The sequence below is a fragment of the Pararge aegeria genome, chromosome 14 (assembly GCF_905163445.1).
Source record: "Pararge aegeria chromosome 14, ilParAegt1.1, whole genome shotgun sequence".
Taxonomy (NCBI): Eukaryota; Metazoa; Arthropoda; class Insecta; order Lepidoptera; family Nymphalidae; genus Pararge; species Pararge aegeria.
In genome coordinates this window covers 8,187,224-8,211,276 of record NC_053193.1, presented here as the reverse complement: position 1 = coordinate 8,211,276, position 24,053 = coordinate 8,187,224, and the positions used below count along the sequence as shown (strand labels likewise).

Below are 24,053 nucleotides of genomic sequence, written 5' to 3'. Positions count from 1 at the left end.
TGCGAAAGTTTGTGAGTATGTATGTATGAATCGATGGAGATGTTTAAAGTAATCATTATTACTTAAAAAAAAGTCCGGGAGGCTAAATGTCTAAATGTCTAACTAAAAGTTAAGGCACAATAACCGCTTTTTGTTATAATTTGTCAATCAAAACACTGGTACAATCTTTAGATGGTAACGTTTGTATCAGATCTTTATCCAAATAAATAGTTTTGTAGTTAAAATTGATTATGTACCTGCATATACCTCTTTAAATTTTTAAAACTGGACCTATCGTTTAAACGTTACGATGGGTATAGAAATGCCTAAAAATATTTTAATTATATTTGATGCAGACAAAATTGCGCGGGTCAGCTAGTATTGAATAATTATAATTTATAAGTAGACAGTAGACGATTGAAATAGGTATACAGACGGCACTCTCCAGACTCACCTCACCTTCATGGTCAACTTTGGGAACAGATCGATACCTCTTCAATTAAAATAATTTTACATCAATTTTTCTCAGTAGATCTCTAAGTAATACTTTGTGACGTACAACTTGTATTCAAATGTAAATTTATGTAAAAAAACTAGCCGGTGATTTAGTTTCTGAATTGTGTCGAGCGTGTAATATGAATAAAAATAAAAATCATTATCTGCGACGCGGAATTAAGAATTTTTCACTATTTATTTAAAATATTCTAAGCAAATAAATCGTAATGTTTAATTTAAAACAGTAGGTGGCCAATATGAAGATATTAAATATTATTGGTGTGAGCCTTTTCCAATTATTTTCATGTTTTTTCCTTGTTGGATATTTTTTGGGGATTTTAAACATTTATTTTAGTGATAAAAATGATTACTGTTCAATGACTTATATGTTCGAATATCCTCAGTACGTGGTAAGTCCACTCGACACGAGAGATATTTTATTCATACGAGCCTTATTTTAGAATTTGAATAATTGAAGTTTATTTGTATTATTTTAGCGATTAGGTGTAAATATAAGTTATAAATATCCGCAGTATGGACTGTATGCCTACAGTGAGGGAAGGTATACTGAGAGATCTAGAAAGATGTGGTAAGATAATTATATTAAAGAAAAGATGTATTATAAACTTTATTAGAGGCAAGAATGGAAGATTTATTATTTGATTTAAAGCCACTGTGTGTGGGTTTATGCTGTATGGAACACTTCTGTAAGGAGACTGTCTCGCAAATGACACTACGAGAGTGTGCCTCATTATGCAAAACATTATGACAGTGTGTCGCATAATGTTAAGAAACAGTCTTAATGCCCAGGGAAAGCTTTATACAAATTACATAAGAATTTAGCTTATTAGTGAATTAAACCTATAATCCATTTACACCCCTGTTTAACCACTATTGGGGTAGATTTTTTAAATTTTTTGAGAAACATTGAATTAAAAATCTTAATACCAAATTTCATTAATATAACTTGAAATTGACAGACTTTAATACCCTATTAAATTATACGACTTATAGCCTTCCTCAAGAATTGGGCAATCAAATGCTAAAATAGGTTTTTGAAATCTGATTAGCTGTTGCAGCAATTATCACCATCAAATAAAAAAACCAACTTACCAGCTTTTATATTAATGTAGATAATGTGTCTCATACCAAATAAACATACATTACCTAATACAATCACATGAGTTTCCACACTTTCAATATGTGCGGGTCAATCTTTAGAGACCTTACGAGAATCATTTTACTGTGCAGTCCCATTGTAGTGTAGTTCTATCCGCGGTTCAACCTATAATGGATGTAAGTTTTTTAAATATTTTTAGGTTCGATGGTATACCCGTATTGTTTCTACCGGGCAATTCGGGCAGCCATATGCAAGTCAGATCAATAGCTTCTGTGGCTTTGAGAAAAGCTGTAACACAGGATTATGAGTACCACTTTGATTATTTTACAAGTAAGTTCGAATATTTCATAGTTAGTTTACTTATCTGTTATTGTATACTCTGGTTGAGGAATATATTTTTTATTAAAATAATTTGTCAATCATTCCAGGCCTACACTAGTAAGTGTGAATGTAACATTATTTTAACTTATTATAGCTTGTATGTACTATAGTCAAACTGCTAATTGAGATAATTCTTAGTGCTAATTTTTCATGCTAGTTATGTATTGATCTTATCCGCAGTTTCTCAATATCATCCTGTAGTGAATTCATAACCAAGTGCTTCACTTTGGAGTTCAGAAGTGCTGAAAGACCTTAAAAACAAAAAAAAATGTATCTGTAACTGTCTATGTAGAATTTCTGATATTCAGTAAGGTTGTAAATAATTCTGCATAGCCTATGCAGAAAGCTAGGTACAGGAAAAGCTTAAAGTAATTAATAATAATAGGCAAAATACCAAATTTAATATAACATATAACTTGAATGAATGTAATACTTATCTACAGACTTATCACCTATTTAAGCCATCATAGTTGGAATTTTTAAAACTGTGAACACATACACTTCTTTATTTTTAATTGAAAGAACCTTAATACTTGTTTTCGTGGATAATGGGAGTATTTTCAAAAACTGCTAAATGTGTCTAATTTTTTAGCCAAAAGCCCATACACCAAGTTTAATGGACATAGCTTGAAAAACCTCTTAGGAATAGAATGAAAAAATCCATAGTATACATCCCCTGGATGTATACTATGGATTTTTTTCTTCAAAGAACATCAAAATTCAAATTTCCACTTTTAGCCATAGTGGCTGGAGTTTGTATGTCAGCCAGTCAGGACATAGCATTTTATGGTTATAAAAGATTTGAAATAAATATTAACACATCATTTTTGTATAAATGAATATGACTGCCTGGAAATGTAATGGTCACTTTTAATTAACTCAGTTCAGCGTTTTTCAGTTGGTTACAATGAAGAGCTATCTGGATTTTACGGAGGTGTGCTTGACACTCAAACAGAATTTGCATCAGCTTGCGTCTCTAAAATTCTTAGTCTTTACCGAAAAATTAACAATCCAAAAACCGTACCATCATCTGTTATACTCATTGGACACTCTATGGTATGTAATCTTTATTATTTGGATTACTTTAGTTTTTAACATCCATTTAAAACATATGTATTTAAAATTCCTTAATCATGTATATAGACATAAATCTGTCTGCCTATTGTACCTGGCTTGTCCAAAGTGGCCATGGTTTACCCTTCATCATCATCATATCTACCCATTACAGTAGTACAACATGCTGGCCCAGTGCGGTTTGTTTACCGTTATTAGTTTTTATTTGGTTACTGATGGTACTACTTCTACCATCAGTCATGCATGCATAGCATGATAGAACTTGGTCTGTACATACCAAAATTTGTCTTTTATTTTGTACCTATACTTTATGGCTGTCTCAAAATACCATTCCTCATTAATTTGCAGTTAGCAAGAAAAAAAAATTGAGTTGATAGAAGTTGATGGAAAACAGTTAAGATATCAGCAATAATTTTGCACAATAGAACTAATTACGTAATTTGGTGTTTATGAGGCAGACCAAATAATATTTGAACTAATACAATACTCAAGTTACAAATACTCAAGGACCAAATAATAAATTGGATTAAAAAATGTGCATTTCAATTAAAATTTATCTTTCAGTTTACAACATATTATTTTACTTTCAGGGTGGGCTCATAGCGAAACGCCTTTTAGCTTACCCAAGTACGATTAATCTTACAAACATAGCAATAACCCTAGCAGCACCTTTAGAAGCACCGGTTGTTAACTTTGATAAAATTATCAATCAATATTACATGAAAACCAACATGGCATGGGATGAAGCTATAAATCAACACAAAGAAATAAAACAGAGGAAGTTATTGATAAGCATTGGCAGTGGGCCCCGTGATATTTTGATCCCTGCTGGTTTGACCTCATCTAGTGACAGTCATATGAGCGCTTTGGTAATTAATATACTATATTATATTTTTAAGTCGTTGACGCAGTATTTATAGTCTCATAAGGGCGAGGACTAGGTTACTATCCCTAGCGGGGTTACCACTAGTTTTGTCGTGTGGGAAGACAAAGACGTAAGCTAAAGCTTATTTAACTAAAGCTAAAATAAGAAATAAGCTATTTAGCGTTACGAGACGATCCCGCGTAGAAACCGATTATTAGGGTTACACTTAGGTCTCATACAGGGTGGCCAGTCAATTGACGTAATAAAATTTAGGTCCGGAAGTTGTGGGGCATCCGAATCGACCCATGGGCAGATATGTTCATGTTCATGTAATGTGCGATTTTTCATAGTTTTGGAGTTTTGATTTTTTTTTTCGATTTCTGAGGAATTTCGACATGATCATCTAAACGACACGACATCACACGATATGATAAAAATCGCGAAACATACATGGGGTCGATTCGGATTGAAAGAAACTTGTAGTTGAATCGATTATCATATCCACCCATTACCGGCCCACTAAAGGGCACGGGTCTCCTCCCACACTAAGGAGGGGTGGACTCTACACACCTTTGAGAACAGTATGGAGAACTCTCAGGCCAAGTTTCCTATAGCGCTCTATAGAAAGCGTTCCTAAAGATGTTTTCCTTCACCGTTGAAGCAAGTGATATTTTAATTGCTTAAACCGCACATTACTTAGAATTGCGGTGCGTGCTGGGATTTTAACTAGGCCCCCCGAAAGTGAAGTCGAAAGCCTACCCACTGGGCTCTCACCGATTCGATCGATAGTTGAATCGATCAAGTCTTTAAATCTATCAAAGGGAGATTTTTTAGGGAAAAAATAGTTACTCCTCATGGATTATGGTTATAGCTTAATGCTAATGTCTGGATTATTTTTCTTCAAGCACGATGAGGAAAAATCAGACATCCAAATAAATGAAGATCTTCTTTGTACTGCAGCTATACATCTTCACAAACTTTCAGAAGTGTGATAATCCATGGTGTTGCTTGTTTTATGAAACATTTTATTTTTTACAGACCACATCCATTCCCGGAGTATGGGTTACACCAAACCATGTCAGTATGGTGTGGTGCAAGCAGCTGGTAATGGTTATAAACAGATTTCTTTTCGATATAATCGATCCTAAGAAAGAACAAGTTACTGAGGATAGGTCGGTGATTGTTTCAAAAGCCACACAGTATTTCCAGGTAAGTCCAGCTATACTTACATCCTGAAACACAATACTGATTTATTTTAAAGTTATACAAACTTCTTTTGGCGCGTTAGGGAAAAATGATCAGATTAAGTTTTTACGATGCGCGAGCGCACCGTCACAAAAATCCGACACCCTGAAGTTAGCTATAGTCAACATTTTAGTTTTTCAAAAAAGGTTTGACAGTGTACACTTTCAATTTTCACAGTCTACAGTTCTACAGCTCATTCCCATGATTTAATTGATTCAATTGTACAAAAATCTCTAGTTTTAATGTTGAGTGAAACTTAGTTGTCCGATAATGAGATATCAATAAAACGTTCTAATAAAACTTTTAATGCATTAAATACCTTTTTTCTATTGTTAGCGTCGTTTTTTATACAAACGTAGAATAAGGCGAATGATAAATTTTTTAAAAGATTTTTATCTTGTTACGCCAAAGAAAAATAATTTCTAACTTTATTTTTATTTTTAATCTCTTTATTTTAACACTGAATCATCACCTACCAGCAGGCCGGATTGCAGTCAAGGGCTAACTTCTAGCGGAATAAAAAAAAACAATGCGAAATATCCGGCTTGACAACTTGATAGGACATCAATTTGCCAAAAATTGTGATTTATATAAACCAGATATTTCAATGTCATACTCAAGAATGTCAAGTACGAGTAGAACTCGCATCATTAGAGGACTCCGTATCTAAATAGATTCCTGCTAACGTATTTAAGCGACATACGAGTAGTTATTAGTTTTGTAACAACTAAATAGACACAGAATTTTTACTACCTGTAGGAATTTATGAGTAGTCAGTGAAAGGGGAAAAAAATCATCTTTCTAAATCTATCTATGTAGTAAAGCTTCTAATTTGTTTGTTTCAATGCTTTTATCTCTAGAAAAACCAGCCATCAGTCAGATTAGAAAAACCTTTTTGCATTTGCCACTCTTTTTTAAGGCTACAGGCTATTTATTATCAATCTAAGGCTATTTAGGAGCCGAGCAAAGTCGAATGAGAAACGAAACGAACTAACAATGCGGGCGGGCTATGCGACGCGGTGGGTATATTGTGTAGAGTACATGATGAAAGAAATAGACGGTCTTAAATAAGAGAGAGGCAAATACGAGCTAGCATTTGGATGGATTTATATTTTTTTTATATTATTCATAGTTTAGGGTATTTATCGTTGCTATTCATTTATCAAGAGAAGATATGTATGAGAACAATATCAAATTATCTTAACACTTTTGGTCAATATAAATAATATTAATCCAAAGTATAAGATAATATGATGAGTTATTAGCTCATTAAAATACATATGGCCGCTACATTAAAGCCAATCTTAATCTTTAATACTTTAAGGCAAATCGGTCGATGATTTTAAATCCACAAACAACACGAAACAATGTCACAATGCAAGCAGACTCTTTCTGGTATGAAGATAACAGACGTATTTATCAAGTAACTCGACCGCAGATTGACAGGTGAGTGCCCAGGTCCAGATATGTATAATTTGCCCTATCACCGTACATCCTTATCAACGTACCTACCTATTATTTGTCGTAACGTTTCAATATTGCGCTCGCGTAATGGATATTGTGGACGCCTTCATCATCATATCACGTTTGCTTATAAAATTTGTCCAGTAGGTGCCAGCAGTAGCGTGCACTTCATACATGCACAAAAGCACTGCACACCCAAATTATTGTATATTACTCGTGTTGGGGGAACTTTCCATTTTATGCCTTGTAAGTTTAAGATTTACACGTGGTTTTTCTTTCTTCATAATATCGTCGTAGCAAAACTAGCCTTATAATACTGATTTTAGAGTCGCAAATTCTGCACAAAAGACTTCAAATAGTTATTTACATGCGCTCTGTCCAAAGTGCTAGCTGTAGAGTTGTGGACTAATTGGAACATTAAAACTAGGACTGCAAGTTACATTTTAGTCTGTCAGCATACTAGGGTTACTGTTATGGTTACGGTTCTTTGTCAGCTTTTCTTTGATGATCGAGCCCGCTTACCATTATCTGTAGACATAATAAGCTATTATGATACGCGTTGGCGATACGGATACGGTTTTGATCGTTCAAATGATACACCCCACAACAGCAGGGGACAAAAATTATATCCCCCGATTATATTCCCCTGACAGGGGAAATAATTAACTTGTCTACTTGGGCACTGCACGGGAACATCGAATAGGAGAAGTTTATCCCCGTTTATTATTGATCATCATTATCGAAGCTCTACAGCCCTGGGTGGGCCTTGGCTTGATCAAGCATATTTCTCCATTTGAGGCGGTCAGAAGCTGCTTCTTTCCAGCTCCGAACTCCCAGAACCCTCGTATCCTTCTCAACTCCTTCACTCCACCGGCCCCTAGGTCATCCTCGGCCTTTACGCCCCTCCGAAGTGCCCTCCATCAACCTCTTTGGGGGCTCTCCGTTTATTATTACAAATATATTATTTGGATATCATTTACACTTGTGCATTAATGCTCCGGGAGTTGATGAAGCTGTGGGAGAAGTTAAATTTTATATTTTCCCCGGGGAGGGAGATAACTGTCTCCTGCCAATGAAAACAGTGCTGGGCACGGTTCTCTTCTACGAAAGAGTTTAGCCCGTAGCGCGTACTCCAACTGAGTATTGGTAGACTTCACAAGCTCGCATGGCAGTCAGGCGATTCGTTCATGTTTTCTTATGTTAATATCTGTATTACGTAAAACCAAATATCTCTTGGTTTTGTCTTTGTATCAATTTATTGAATGCAGAAATTAACATAAGAAAACATGTAACAATCTCCTGACACTGACATGACAATAACATTGACATTCTTTATTTGAATTCTATGACACAAGCATTTGCGAATATTATGGAAAAAAGGCTCAGGCACGCAGGTTCTACACCGTTGAAACAAGTGATATTTAAGACACATAACTACATATAGTTAGTAGGCTAACACAACTACATTATTTAATTGACTTCATCATTAATATAACGAGCTATGTGTAAATGCCTGGTAAGGCTGAACATTGTTAGGTGTTGAGTTTTTTTGTCCAGAAATTTTCACCAGCAGCGTGGAGTTAGTAATTTGGCTGCGTTCACTTTTCACCCCCATTCCTCGGAGAGCACGTTAAGACTGTCCCGGTGCTTACCGATTCCCGATAGGTACCTAATATCATAGATGGCCTGTGTTTAAAATTGGGATAATAATAAGCTAACAATGATAACGAAAAAGATTTATTTGTTTGAGAAGAATATTGTATTTCATAAATTCGTGCCTCGTTTCTAATCAACTAGCGAAGTGCTGATAGTGATAAGACATGTGGGTTATATATACCTTGCTGTGCTATTGGCTTCGGGTAATAAATGGTTTTATGTACTCAACCTAATTTAAGTATGTTAAAGCGAAATACCACTTGGCTTACAAACATGCGTCATAAAATATTAGACAGACAAAAAAAGTAAATTATAATTTAAATTTAGAAGATTGCTTTTACGACTAAAATCCAGCCCAATAAAAATTTAGTTTTTTTAGATTTACTCATACTATTCATAAATATTAACTCCATGTTCTCGTTACTACATGCATAAAATAGCGGGAGGGAAATCTGGCGCGAATGTCTCTAAACATACAGCAATTCATTCAACAAATGTTTTTTTTTAAATCCCGTGAGAGCCCTTTACTTTAACGAGATAAAAGAAGTCTCTGTGGCATACGTCAAGATCGGTGCATAGGTTGAATGTAGACCGTATGAATAACGAATGAACAGACGTATTTTCTCATTAATAATAATACTAGTATAGATTTTTTTTTTTTTTTTATACATATATACTTGATAGACTTGCGATTGACAACTATCATGCCTGATGTAAAGCAATGATGCGGTCTAAGTTGGGGCGCGCTTGCCTAGAAAATGCCTATTCACTCTTACCTTGAAAGAATTCAAGTTGTATCTCTTATTCTTCTAATTAACACCTTAGGTAATCGTTGCAGATATGAACCGAGGACAAACCTCTGCGGTTTTTTCGGTGCTTTTATACTAACCATTTTATTGTAATTGTTTTATTTGATAAATAAAAAAAAAAAAATGAATCAGATAACACCGAAGCCGGAACAGCGTTCCAAACTTTAGCAGTCCGTATCAGAAACGTAGATGAAAAGCGCTTTGTGCGTGTTGCCTGTATGTCAACCACATAAGGATGCCACCGTTCACGGCGTCTCGCTACTGCGGCGGTGCCTCCTAGGGACCTATCTAGACGTCATCGGTTGCAAAGTACGTCGTAATGTTAACCGTACAATTTTAAAATTCGTTCCTTTAAATAACCTTAACTTCTATAAAAGCGGCTTGATTCCAGCAATTGAAAGTTTTGCTGTAAGCTCTTTACCCTTGATTAAAGTATAAGAGAACACCTAATAATTCATTAAGATACGTTTACGTGACGTAAGGGCTAATAACAGGTTGGTACTAAAATAAATGTCACATTATTAACATGTCTGGATAAATGCCAGAGCGGATTGCATTAGTTACCGCAATCGACATAAATAACAGCTGATAACGATCGTTTCATTTTTATTTGAGTTTTACGTTTTGTTTCGATAAATCAGTTGACATTCACTAACGAATGCCGAGATTTAAATGATTAATTTTATTTATTGCTTATATTTAATAATCAGCTATTAGGGCTTTATTTGTTTAATGCCGTGTGTCAATAGATATGCAGTTTTGTTATCAGACTGAAAAAATGGGTTATTCATTTTCATCATAAAAACGACGTCCACTAATGGACTAAGTTCTTTTGGAGGATTTTGCCAAATTCCATGGCTTGTCTCCAGTTTTTCTATGCGACCCTTATAATGTCGCCGGTGCATTAAGTGGGGGAGTTGAACAAGCTGCGTTAACAAGACGGTCGCCATTCCAGCGTCCTGGTTTACCCACCATTGGTTTTCCGTGCTATGTGGCCCGATCTCCTCACATTCTTTCGTAAGGATTTACCGTTCACTTGGTTCGATAAATGTAATTTGGTCACGGTATGAAGAAGGCGATAAACAAATATAACCCTAAGATATATATGAGTATCATATCACTAGAGCGTCAAAGTAAAATGTGTTCAATATTGCTCGTTTTAGAGACCCTTACTAACGTTTATTTCACAGACTTTCTGTCGAGTTTCTTAGCTGCAGATGCGTACACGACCTTGATCTTAAATGGATTATAGTAAAAAGTTGAAAAAAGTTTGTAAGACGATCAATAAATAAGCTTAACTTCGTTAAAAAAACGAAGTTCGAATAAAGGCACCCACCGCAAACTTTTCAAAGCTTTTTATAATACCACTTGCTCCAGAGTTGAAGGAAAACACTGTGAGGAAACCTGCATGCCTGAGAGTTCTCCATAATGGTCTCAAACGTGTGTGGAGTCCACAAATTTGCAATGGGCCAGCGTGGAGGACTGTGGCCTTAACCCCTCATTGTGGGAGGAGTCCCATGGTCCTTGTAGTGGGCCGGTCATGAGTTGATATTATGGTGATAAAAAAAAACAATAGCCGTATAACAGCTTATTTTCCTAACCTTTTATTTCCAGAACAACGCATCTTATGATAAGACTGGTCAGTTTTCCACAAAACAGATTCGTCGCTGTGGAAACTGTCAATGTTCACGATAAAGAATGGATTTTTGGTTGCAACGCGAAAGATGTTCACAACTCATACAGATATTGGTAAGTATATTCTTTATGAGACTGAGAAAGAAGGTTCTACATTGAAGGTGTTATTTTTAGTTAGGTGGGTATATAGCATCGTTAGATGTGATAATAAGTCTGCCGTACCATCATTTGGGTTATAATAAAAGCCTAAGCTGGCTCTATTGTCTACTGGTTAGAGTGTTGAACAAAACAAGGTCCTGCTGGGCTAACGTAGCCGTAGAAGGGTGACCAAAACCCTAAAGTAAACCAGGATCATAGCTATAGCAGGACTATAGTAGGACCTAATTTTCTTTTTCGTCATGGCTTTTGTGCATGAAGATTTCCCCACGGAAAAAAGATGGGTTTTTGTCATGAAATTCTCAGTGCCAGCCGCGAACCAAGGAATCGGCGATGCCCCCTTTTGCCCGGAGAATAGATTAAGCCGTTAAAACTATATAAAGTTCAAGATTTGAAGATTTTGTCTGACAAATCTTTCACTCTTGAACTTTATTTTATTTAGGAAAATAATTGAGGAGTGTTTTAACTGCTTAACCTAGTCACCGGGCAAAAGGGGCAATCGCCGATTCCTAGCGGTAAAAAAGTCTACAGTTTTTGTAAAAAAAAAAAAAAAATGATTGGACTATTTTTTTATAAGTACGATTATTATGCTTAATGAGAGCCAGTTGCATCATTTAAATATTATTTATTTACATACACTCAGAGAGCCATTGTTTGAATCTCCTTTCAATCTGACTAGAATCCTGTTTGTCCACGCTAACGTCGCGTCGCGTCGTACTCATCCTTTAAAGGTTATTTACATCTTACACTAAGCCGATTAAAGTCGCCTTAATTCAGTCGTTACTGAATGTTTTAAGTTTAGCATCCTAAATTCAGAATGGGATAGTTTTTGTCAGTCTGAATAATTCAGTAACGACTGAATTAAGTGTAGGTACTCAATTCAGCCAGGTTGTTGGGCAGAGATCGTTACTAAGCGATAAGGCCGCCTTTTGTATTCTTCTTCCATCTTTTTTATTAGTTCTTATATTTTACTTCCCTTCGCAGTGGTGTGCAATATAAGTCAGTGGGAATTATATTATATTGTATGTCTTGTAATATTTACTTATATTATATTATTATATATACATTGAAATAGCGAAAGTTTTTATGCTAAACCATTTTGTCTTAAATTTGGAATGGAAATAGGAACACATAAGCTATATTTTAATCCAGGGGATAATCTACCCCGTAGATATTACTTATATACCCCAGAAAATTCATTCTCTCAACGCGATTATGAAAAAATAAATTAAGTTAGTAATTAATTATAAATTATAGAATTTGTTAATGTTTCAGCAAAGAAGCTACATCGCTCAGTGAGCTAAGCCGCTGGACCGGTTCGGCACCGGAGTTTGGCAAAAGGAAACTAGCTACTGTGAATCTCCACAAACTGATGGAATTCGAGCCCAACTGGACGCACGTTGTTGTTAAAGTATCGCCGACCAACAAAGCGGTATGTAGCAGCAAAATATATATATATATCTTAATATATATAAATCTCCTGTCACGATGTTTGTCCGAGATGGACTCCTAAACTACTTAACCGATTTTAAATTAAATTGGCATACCGTCAGCAGTCTGGTCCAACTTAAGAGATAGGATAGCATAGATCTTTAATTATAGTCGCAATTTTATTTTATTGCAAATTATTTGTCTATAATTAATTGACAGTCACATGTTATATATATACTACTATACTCATTTAAGGCTTAGCGACACTGAATACTTTAAAAACAATATCAAACGCAGACGAAGTCGCGGGCAATAGCTAGTATATATATATATATATATATATTAATCTCTTTTATAGAGCTGAGTTACTAAATTGACTATGTAACTCTTGAGGGTCTCCAGTTAGTACCTTATTTAATGAAATATATAACGAAAATTAAGCTTGATTTGCTATACTCCGCGAACAACAGGATGGTGTAATTTATAATTTCTTCAATTCTTATACTCCAAACCAAACAGATCTTCGGCAATGTATGTAGTATACACACTACATTATAAATTTTGGGACTTTAATAAAATTATTATAAAAATATAGTCTCATCGTTCTTTCTATCTATCCACGTTAATGGGAACGCATAGATGCGAATATAATTATTAAAAAATAGTTCCATCGTCCCCGTTATCTTTCCTTGTGACGATGACGGTTGGACTTGAATTAAAACAATATACAAGAACATTGAGCTTAACTAGTTACACTCCGCGAAGATAGATATACTCTGTACGGTGTAATTTATATTTTCTTAAATGTTTATACTCCACACCAAACAGATCTTCGGCAATGTAATCTCCTGAACAATTGTTCAACTTAAAGTCAACAGCTCTTGCGGATGCTCCGGTATCGAGCGAAACGTACGTAGAGAGTCCATTGCTGGAGATCTGTTTGTTGTGAAGTATTTAGATTGAAGGAATTATAAAATTTACACCCTGCTTTTTGCTGAATATAACAAGTTAAGCTTAATGTTCATAGGATTCCATGGAATGTAAAAAAGAATATTTGATTTAAACAATAAAAAAAAGACCTGTCGAAACCGTTAACGAGAGTGCATAACGGAGACGATGGGACTATTTTTGCTTAACTGCCTGAGCTCTTATAAAAAAATTACATTAGGAATGTGTATACTGTGCTTTATAACGATGGTATGACTAAACTATGAAATAGTTATGCTTTTTTTGTTACTCATTGATCAACCGAAGCGGAAGACAGAAACTTAGAATAGAAGTACCAATATAAAAACTGTGTGTATACAAAAGAAATGGCTATAAAAATATACAACTACTTACCAGACCGTGTTAAATTTTTACCTATTAATAAATTTAAAAATTACATTTTTAACAAATTAAACAATGAACACATAAATAACATTAATGATTATTTTGAAATAAAATTTGACTAATAAATAGACATTTCTAAATTTAACTAATATAAGCAGACATTTTTGAGTTGACTAAGAAGTTGACATTTACCTAATTTCACTATTTAAACTAATTCAAATTAATTAATATTGAATACTAATAAATTGCCTAATTGAATAGATTTGTATCCGTAAAAAAATTTTTGCACGCCCTTATAACAAAACATGTTTATAAAGGCGTGCAAAAATTTTTAAGGCGTGCAAATACATATTATGTAACCTAAGTAAATGAATTATTATTATCAACCTCTGAAGCACAATTGTAAGGGCAGACTTGGCCCCCGGTTTTAAATCTACTTACAAATCATACTTTTCAGGTTGTATTAAACGTGGATATAAACGATCACGCATCACGACAAATAAATGTTGACGTGCCCTCGGATTTCGTCTTGGGAAAAAAAATTATAAAAGAGCAAACGGAAAACAACAGTTTGTACTACGAACTGATCCTAAACGATTTCGATGCGATTCACCAAGCGTATTTACTGTATGTGGAGCCAAGTGAAAATTGCCCAGCGATTTCGTACCATGTGTCCGCGGAATTGCATGTACCTTGGGCGAAGAATCACGAATATTATCATTATTTTACGTAAGTCTATTTAAAATAACGATTGAGACGTCTTGTTTGAACAGTAATTAATATTGAACATTTTTGAATTGCAGCCATATAAAAAAGTCACCAATGAAATTACGCTTATTCAAAAGTAACCCGGACGTAATTACGAGCTCAGAATTGAAGGCAAAAGCGAAGGTTACTCTCTTATTGGATCCTAAATGCACATTCACTATTAGGTAAGCAATTTCAAAACAACTACATTATGACAACGGCTTAAAACAACTGTGTTCATTAATTATTTACAATTTTATAAGCATTAAAAAAAAAAACAAAATTACAATTATTATAATAAAAATAATAAATATACTATGACAATACACACATCGCCATCTAGCCCCAAAGCAAGTGTAGCTTGTGTTATGGGTACGAAGTTAGCTGATGATGAATTTACTTTAAAACGATCTATTCTATGTGTCTATTGCCGGAAAATAAAGAATATACGCAGTATGCGTCCAAAGTAACTGTGGTTATCCAAAATAACCGTATTCAATAATAACAATAAGCTGTTAAAATTTAAATGGCACAGAAATCGGGGACAAGATTCACCTACGTTTATCATACTAACCTATTACCGGCCCACTACAGGGAACGGGTCTCCTCCCACAATGGGAAGGGGTTAAGGCCATAGTCCACCACGCTGGCCCAGTGCGGATTGGTGGACTTCACACACCTTTGAGAGTTGCAGGTTGAAGGTTTGCTCACGATGTTTTCCTTCACAGTTGAAGCAAGTGATATTTTAATGCTACAACTCACTTAACTCAGAAAAGCTAGAGGTTTAACGCTTTAGAAAACAAGGAAATTATTCCTCACCCTAACTAATATTATTAATGCGTGTGTTTGTCTGTTTTTCTGCCTATCCTTCCTTCACGTTGTAGCTAAGCAACTAATCGACTTGATTTTTAGGTATAAAGTTAGTTGTAATGACAGATAGACAGTAATATTGGCTACTTTTGGTCCTGGAAAAACATGAATATCCCAAGTCTGTGCTACACGACTACATTGCGACAGACTGATTTACCAGGGGGTTTTCTTTCTTTTGGTACGGTAGTGCTCCCGTTAAATCTTTCGTTTTCTAATTATAGATAGTCTCAGTGGCGTGCACTTTATACATGCACAGAAGCACTGCCTACCCTAAAATTGATATATAACTCGTATAGGAGGAGAATTTTTGCCGTTTTATGCAATTTTCCTGCTGTATGCATACCCTGGTAAGAAACCCAGTGCACGCCACTGGATAGCCTACTTAGCAAGGGCCCGAAGGTCAGCGGCGTGCACAGGGTTTGTGACCAGGGTGTGCATAAAGAAGGTAGATGCCATGAAATGGAAAAAATCCTTCGCATTTATGAGTTAGACGCAATTTTTAGGATAGGCAGAGCTTTTGTGCATGTATGAAGTGCACGCCACTGCCGAAGGTCTAGGGGCGTTCTAGCGTTCTATAAGATTACTTAAAATGGAACTTTTTTTTTACAGTATTTCGACTTCATGGTACCACCGCTTAGCTCAACTCTCACGTAACTATACGCCAGTGCTATTTCCGTACATGGTGGCTATATTACTGTTGGCTATCAGGAGCACTATATTGCATGTCAAAGAACACGGCACTTGCGTTTCTATGCACCGAGCATTGACGAGTGACGGAGTCAAGCCGTATTACGCTGTGGTGTTTGGGAGATTTACGACTGTGGCTTTGCTGTAAGTGGATAATATAATATCTTTCCGCATAATTTGTGTAAAAAATATTAGTTATATTTTTTTCAAATTGGTCAAAAAGTGGTGGTATCCTATTCACAATGTTTTTTGATGACAGCATTAAAAGGACAGCACTATTTCTAGACCTATACATTTAATTTAATGGCACCATTATCTAGTTCTGCATTGAGCTTGGTGATTAAAATTATGTAGTAGTAGCACAAAGGACGCTGAAAGCACGTTGTCTGTGTTATTCCCTTAGAACGTACGACAGCCGCGGGAAGAGTTGGGGTTTGTGACAACTGTTTTCTGATCTGACGTCACCGAACGGCACCCTATAAATTTAGTTTAATTTAGAGATTGGTCTAAAAGTAGTCGTATCCTTTTCACAATATTGCTTGAGGTAAAGGACAGCACTATTTGTAAAACTATAAATTTAGTTTAATTTAGAGATTTGTGTACAACATAATTGGTACCATTATCTAGTTCTGCATTGAGCTTGATGATTACCAACTTACTTATTCGAAGTATTGTCTGTAGCAGCTATTATAGGGATACGATAATTTGTTCATAGAAATCCATCAAAGGATGTTTAAAAAAAAAGTGCGTTTTTTTATTATTTTGCTATTCTGTAACATTCGCAATTATAGACATAAAATCTGTTATTGTTTGACTATTTAGACAAAATGAAGAGCATAGAGTCTGCCAATAATGTTAAAAATAGTAAGGAAATTTATACGTTGTGCTTGGTTGGTAAAATTCCGAGTATAAATCGCTAGAATAAAAAACACACGCCCACACACATACGTAAATTACAATCTTTTTTGTTTCTTACTACTTAAAATTCGTGATTTGCTTTACAATATTTTGATCTGTTTGTAGGTCTACCCCGGTAATTTCATACATTCTTGAAAATGCCAGCAGTAAGAATTTTGAACTGCAAAACTTCACCCGCTCGATGCTGGTGTTGCCAGCTTATATGACAGCTTTGGGATTACTGAATATTATCGCATTGGCTGTGCTCATTGTGTTGGTGTTTTGGTCGCAGTTAGTTCATCGAATACTGTTCAGGTACATTATATTAACTTTAATTAAAATTAGTTTAGTACTGTGATCACGGCAGACGGCATTTAGAATTCAGAACTAAATTTTCTCTGGTTTCATCAGGTCCCCACCTGGCTTTGGCCGTGGCTAGTTACCACCCTTCCGACAAACACTTGCCGCCAAGCCATGTAGCGTTCCGAACTATGTCGCATAGAAACCCATTGTGTTTAATATTATGTTTAATATTACTAAAATACCCGTGTTTAGTCGGGTACCATCTAAGACTGTATCATGACTCACTGCCCGGTGATAATGCAGTGAAGGCTTAAAAATAAAGAAATAAACAAAAAAAAAAAATTTTTTTTAATTTTTTCTTGTGAAATAAAGAAATAAAAAAAGTTTACCCATTGCAACTGACCTGGCATTTTTTTATTTGCATTTGGTCCACGGATAAATTAGCCGCAATATATTTAGGATTTTTTAACAGCTTAATAGTAAACTAAATGTTCTGAAAGTATAGAGTGCTATAATTGCGATAATCGCTATTGTACCTCTTACGTAATTTCAAATTTACACGTTTTTCAATGTTTCCCAAATATTTAATGGCGTAATAAATTTTTTTGAAGCTATGCAATGTTGGAATAAAATAACCAATATATTTCCGTTAGACTCGTATGGTTCGGCGGTCCGGATATAGCTGAGAGGATGGCGACCGGTTTGCAAAGGGTCCCTATGTTGACGAGTGCCTCGTTAGTCTGCGCAGTACCTATATCCTGTGGAGCGGCTTCCCTAGCCGGCGGCACCGTATTCTACGCCTTTCTGGTAATTAAAATATATATTTGGCAATAAATACTCCATTTTTGAATGAATGAATGAACAAATGTATAATACTTTCATTTTACAACATAAAAAGTACATAAACGGAAAAGCAATCACAACACAGCGTAAATAATTTGGCGGCCTACATTTATGAATGAATGAATGAAAATACTTTTATAGTATACCGTACAAAGTAAAACAGCAAAAAATTATTTAACGAAAAGTATACATTTTGGCGGCCTTATCGCTACGTAGAGATCTCTGCCAGGGAACCAATGGTGTAAAAGACAGCTCAAAAAGAGAGTTAGGTGGTGCATATAATAAACATACATATTTACATATATACATAAATATTATATATATATATATATACATTATAGTAAATTTATTTATTTATTTCATTAGAAATACCAACAATGCAGTGTATTAACATTATCAACATTAAATTATAGTTTATAGTACCAGTACAGTTCTCAATTACAGGTATACACAACATTAAAGTTAGACAGGTTAAAAAAAAATATATTGGAAGCAAAAATAGTAAGAATAAGAGAACACCCACTACATTGTGATCTCGAAACTACAGAAAATAGATAGGTGGTGCATACATATAAATACCAGTATATTTATATTTATTTATGTATTTATAATGACTTAAATAAATATATACCTACATAGTTCATCTATTTATTGTACATAAATAAATATTTTTATTTAATATATATATATAACTGCCTCGTTGGTCTAGTGGTTATCGTATTCAACTTCAGATCACGAGTTACGATGTTCATTCCCCGGGTTGGGTACGTTAGTACAAATTATAAAAATAAGCAAAATACTAATGTCTACACAATATTTTTCCTTTTATCCCAAAATTTTAATAACTAAGAAACTTAGATATATTTTTTTAAATCAAGGTAATAGTATAAAACGGCAAACCATTTAGTCAGGACCCATGGTCAAGAATAACATATCTTTACTTGTCTATATAGAAGTTTGTTTTTTAATTTTTTTTTTTAAGTGCTTTTAACATCTTTTAGCAGAACTCAACACCTCAAATATAAAATTGTAGAATACGCGTTATTTGAATCCGCGTCTCTGTCTATCGACACGCATGAGATGATGATACATTTTATAATTAACGCTTCGGCCGCCCCAGATACGGATTCAAATCAAATAGATTCTTTATATTGGATATTTATTTATACACAAATATATTATCGAAAGATTTTTTTTTTAATGTTTGTTTGTAACCGATGTTATTAACTCTTTCACCACTTGAAAGCTGTTTTAATCGTTAGTAACTTGGCAATATTTTATTTCAGTAATTTGGTTTGTGCCTGTAAATGGTATTTATAAAGCATGGCAGAAGAAAATGCGCTACTAAGCTGCCTTATCCGCGTGCGCTGACTTAATGGACCTTCATACATTAATACTATATTCTACTAAGATATTAATCCGTGTCACCATTTACCTGTAATGTTATGTAAATAACGTACAATAACGCATTTTATGTAAAAAAGCTTTCTTGTCATTATAATATTTATTTTTATTGCAGCTTTCTAAAATGTTTGAGGAATACCTTGAAGATTTCTTCTATAGGTTGATGTCTAAAGTGGGAAGCAGAATTTGTAATATGTTTAAACGTAAGAAAGCTACTCCAAAGACCAATCCTGCTACCAACATTACTTTATCCACGGAGGCAGCCACCTCTGGAAATCTCAATGAAAACATTGCTGCACCAGAAAACGATAAAGCAAGTAAGTAAAATACTCTATAAATACTATAAATTTTGGTCTGCTTGTATATTACATTTTTATTGGTAACTCGACCTGGTGAGCTTTGCACTTACAACTTAGTCATGAAAGTGGCAATTCCCATATAAATATATCAATTAAGATATATGACATATATAATTTATTTTGTACTATATTGAAATTTAACTAAACAAACACACATAGCAGAAGTCTGCCTACACACAGTCAATGTTATTGAAAATATGCAGAATATTGTCAATGGTTGTGTGGTCCAGACACCCAAAATAAAGAGGATAATATAAGAACTAGTGACATAACAGGCTGGGTGAACACACCATGTACCTTTCACCTAAAAAAAAAAAACTAAAACTATAAATAATAATACATACTATTGTATACAATTTAATTCATAGACATATAAATAATTAAATACGTAAAAACATAGAAAAACTGAGGTAAACATAACATTAAATTATTGAAATGGGAAAACAGATTTAATCTAGAAAATGGCAAAATTTCTAGATTTATTCTGGCATCCATTATTTGAAAGAAAATCAGTTTTTCTTACCCATATTAAAATGAAAATATTTATTTTTTCTTATTATGTAATATTCACAGATAGTAGCTACTTTCGCAGTAATATGTATATTTATTTCTTAGAAAAGAAAAATAATGTATTACGAGGCCCGAATGATGAAACTGACGCAGGTGAAAATACCCAAGAGACACAAGCTCTAGTAACACAAGAACCAGAAGAAATTAAGGAAGAATGTGATACACAAGCCGCTAAAGATATAGAGAACTTGAGTAATATATACTTTCATCTGATGCTATTCTTTATGTGGTTGGTAGTGACAATTGCCAACATTCCGGCATTGCTTACTTGGGCACATAATTTCCAGTAAGTATTACAAGTTATATTCTCCTATATTTAGTGTATGCACAGTATCCTAGCTATACACAAGCTGATTTTGTTTCGAAATTTTATTGAGGCCTACATTATTGTGTAAGCAGTATAAATCGGTAAAGAAAATAAAGTGATCAACTGAAGCAAGATATATTAGCAATTTATTTTATCTGTCAGTCCGTTTGTCGGTTCGCCTGTCGGATCCCTATATAAATGAAAAAAAAGTGTTCCAAGTGTGTTTTAACTTTTGAATTATTTTAGTCATATCCTAGTTTAACAACAAATACACCCTGAGCCAGTTACCTGATACCACCTTTTATAGGGAGTGAGTTTTTAGAGTAAAAAACATTACTGCAATGCGGGTTGGTGGGCTTTAACCACTCAATAAAAAACGCCTTAATAAATAGGAATATACAATAATACAGAACACCTTCTCATTACAATGTGAGGCTGTATTTCAGAGTGAAACATTTGTATAATGTGTACTTAAAATCTTTCTGGCTTTGTTAATTAGTTTTTCATTTGTGTATATTTTTGGGACAGTATTGTGCATTTGCCTGCAATCTCAGCCGGCTGGGCTTAGCGGGCTGACCTGTTTGGGATATATCACTTGCATTTAACTCATACCACTTATAAGATTGGTGAGTGCCATTATTAAAAAAAAAAAAAAAATATTTATTTATTTTTACAGGCACTTCTTTGTTTTAAAACCCGATACATCCTACTATACGGGGATCATTATGTCTGCTTGTTCGGCAGTTATATGGCAAATGGATGGACCTAGAAAGAATTTGTAAGTTATATAAACTTTCAATTAACACTTCAAAATTAGCTTTTTACTAAAAAATACAAATTACCATTATCAGACTTACTATTTGTCCTTTTGCTGGTCACAGACCTGAGACCTACTAATAGTACATAGTGTTGGAATTGGCAAATAAATGCTGATACATTGATATCTGTTATCAGTAATGTCTGGGACTCCTAGCTTAATTTGCTCTGAGACATGAAGGACAGGTAAAAGCCGATTTTATACATAACTAGATTCTATTCTTGGTTTACCCTGTACAGCCTCTGGGAATTAAAGATAGCTCATTCGGAATTTATAAATAGGTATACTTACTCAGTTAATAAATTATGCTTTAATTTTTCAGGAAATATTACGACACTGTAGCTACCTTACTATTTGTAATGGCTGTATTAACACTAGCCCTAGCACCATTTACCTGGTTCATCATCAACTACGGCATAACATTTGTGTTTACAATTATAACAATACAGCAATTATACGATTTTGAGGTTCCTACGCCGGGTAATATAACTGAAGAACCTGTTGTTGGTGATGCTGTAGAAAATATTGATAACACTATTCCAGTCAATGAGGAAGAGGTTATTGTACCAAACGAAAATAGCCCTTCAGATACTGAAAATGATGAAAGTTCTTCTAATGAAGAAGAAAATGAAGAAACATGCGATATCGTCAATGAAAGTAGGATATACAATTTATTCAAAAATCTGAGAGAAAGAATCGCTTTTGGTGAAAATAATCAGTAATTTACTTTCACTGCCTGACATGCCATGCCATGTAAGTTTTTGGCATCAATATTGCAGTGCACTTTAACATATAAAGTAAAACTGGCCTGGACAGTAGCGTATGTGTGATCTCAAAGCTGTTTAAACAGGTAACATTAAGTTACCACATAAAAAAATTGATGTTGTAATCAGAAATATGTTTTGAAGTAAAAACTAATACTATTTGTATTCATTTAAGTAATGCTTTTACAATATTTCCAATGTATCACTTTTTAATGAGATTTTATAATAGATGTGTAGTCTAGTCAAATTTTCATGTAACAAGGATTTTTCAAATAAAACATATGCTAACTATAATAAATATTTGACCTAAAGAGAATTTGATGTAATAGTTAAGAGCAGCCTAATTTTTGAACTGTCTACTATGTAAAGGATTGTAATCTTTTAAAAACTTAAGTTAATAATTTACCAAATAAAACACTTTACCTTAAAATCTATTTATTTTTAACACCTTAACTTATATAAGAATGTAAAGCATTGAAAGAAAGCAAATTTATAGAGATATCTCAGAATAATTACTTTCTTCAGCTTCTTAAAACTTGCTTACTGAGTAATTTTGTTTCAAACATTACATTTGAGTCTGGGGTCTTCATACTCCAGTGAACTTCCTCTAATAGTAATAGTAGCATATATATATATGAGTGATCTCAAATTTGTATATGCTGGTAATATGTTAAAGTTACCACATTTCACAATAGAATTAATATAAAAATATCTTGGTGTAAAATCTAATACTAGTTGTATTCCTAGATACTTATGTAAAACTTTTTTAGTGTTTCCAATATATCACTTGCATGTAGTTAAAAGGAAAGGATCCAACACACATTGAGGTAGTTTTGGGGTTTTCAAATAAATATCACATATAATCATATATAATGTAATGTCGCTGTAAAAAAGCTGTTGCAAATTTTGGAAGGTCCTAAGAGTTCCAAAATCATCTACTCATGTCCCAGTGGTATACTGTAAGAGCTGTACTAAGTCATAAAATACATACTATAATGATTAAAGATAATTTAACTGTAAGTAGTTAATTAATGTAAGTAACCTAATGTTTGAATAGTATAGTATGTAAAGGATTGTAATCTTTTAAAGTATAGGTTATTAATTCCATAAATAAAACAATTTTACCTTAAAATCTTTTTATTTTGAACACCATTACTAGGCTTAGGAGATACCGCCACGTCATAAAAGTATTATTTATTTCTTCTTTTTGCCTGATGACTTCTCTTCTGAATTTTTTGGATTTTGCCAGTTAAGTGGATTTCTCCGATACATCGGCCACGGTGGTAAGGTTAAGATAGCAGCCAGTATAAATCCAGCTCCCAAAATGTAAACAGACTGGGAAAACTGCTGCACGATGTAGCCCCAAATGAACCCTACGATGCTAAATAATGTAATAATTGCTTTGTACAATTTCTCGGCTTTTGCTTGTCCGACGTAGTCAATGTGAGTTGGAATGGAGGTAAAGAAATCCATATTTATGCGAATTTAATTTAAAAGTATTTTCGTGTTTTGGTAAAAGTTTTATGATCGAATGACACTTGACAACACGTTGACAACTAAGAGAGACACGTCAATAATACTATGTAATTCACAGATTAGATAAATTTTAATAGATTGTAAATCCTGTAGCTACCAACCTTAAGAAAAGAATCAGATATCCATGAGAATATAAATTACGGTTAAACTAATGAGTTTGCTAAAATTATGATTCAGTAGTCACCACCGCAAACTTTTCTAACATCAAGCCCATTTTACGAAAAGTAGTAACTAGGTAGGTACTTAAAATAAAGCGATAATCCTTACATTATTACTTACTGGGTTAAATAAAGATAATAACGAGCTG

At 34.0% G+C, this 24,053-nt stretch overlaps 2 protein-coding genes across 2 annotated transcripts; one reads left to right on the top strand and one right to left on the bottom strand.

Moving 5' to 3' along the window:
* The first annotated feature begins 721 nt into the window (after positions 1-721).
* Positions 722-23,258, top strand: LOC120629139 (GPI inositol-deacylase). Its single transcript, XM_039897932.1, has 18 exons — positions 722-884; positions 972-1,063; positions 1,794-1,924; positions 2,874-3,031; positions 3,640-3,918; positions 4,953-5,123; positions 6,484-6,605; positions 10,703-10,837; positions 12,155-12,311; positions 14,100-14,371; positions 14,446-14,574; positions 15,869-16,090; positions 16,970-17,158; positions 17,800-17,953; positions 19,509-19,710; positions 20,368-20,608; positions 21,306-21,407; positions 21,769-23,258. The coding sequence occupies exons 1-18, from the start codon at positions 732-734 to the stop codon at positions 22,166-22,168; spliced, it is 3,309 nt and encodes a 1,102-aa protein (XP_039753866.1). The 5' UTR covers positions 722-731; the 3' UTR covers positions 22,169-23,258.
* Positions 23,259-23,329: 71 nt separating this feature from the next.
* On the bottom strand, positions 23,330-23,771 carry LOC120629142 (signal peptidase complex subunit 1). The gene has a single exon (XM_039897935.1). It carries the CDS (start codon positions 23,681-23,683, stop codon positions 23,405-23,407), a length of 279 nt encoding a protein of 92 aa, XP_039753869.1. The 5' UTR covers positions 23,684-23,771; the 3' UTR covers positions 23,330-23,404.
* Positions 23,772-24,053: the final 282 nt, after the last annotated feature.

Bases quoted from the DNA above. Each gene is read 5' to 3' on its own strand.
- LOC120629142 (XM_039897935.1), bottom strand. From the start codon at position 23,683: ATGGATTTCTTTACCTCCATTCCAACTCACATTGACTACGTCGGACAA.
- LOC120629139 (XM_039897932.1), top strand. From the start codon at position 732: ATGAAGATATTAAATATTATTGGTGTGAGCCTTTTCCAATTATTTTCA. The intron at 5,124-6,483 runs GTAAGTCCAGCT...TAATACTTTAAG, and splicing joins AAGCCACACAGTATTTCCAG to GCAAATCGGTCGATGATTTT. The intron at 14,372-14,445 runs GTAAGTCTATTT...TTTGAATTGCAG, and splicing joins GAATATTATCATTATTTTAC to CCATATAAAAAAGTCACCAA.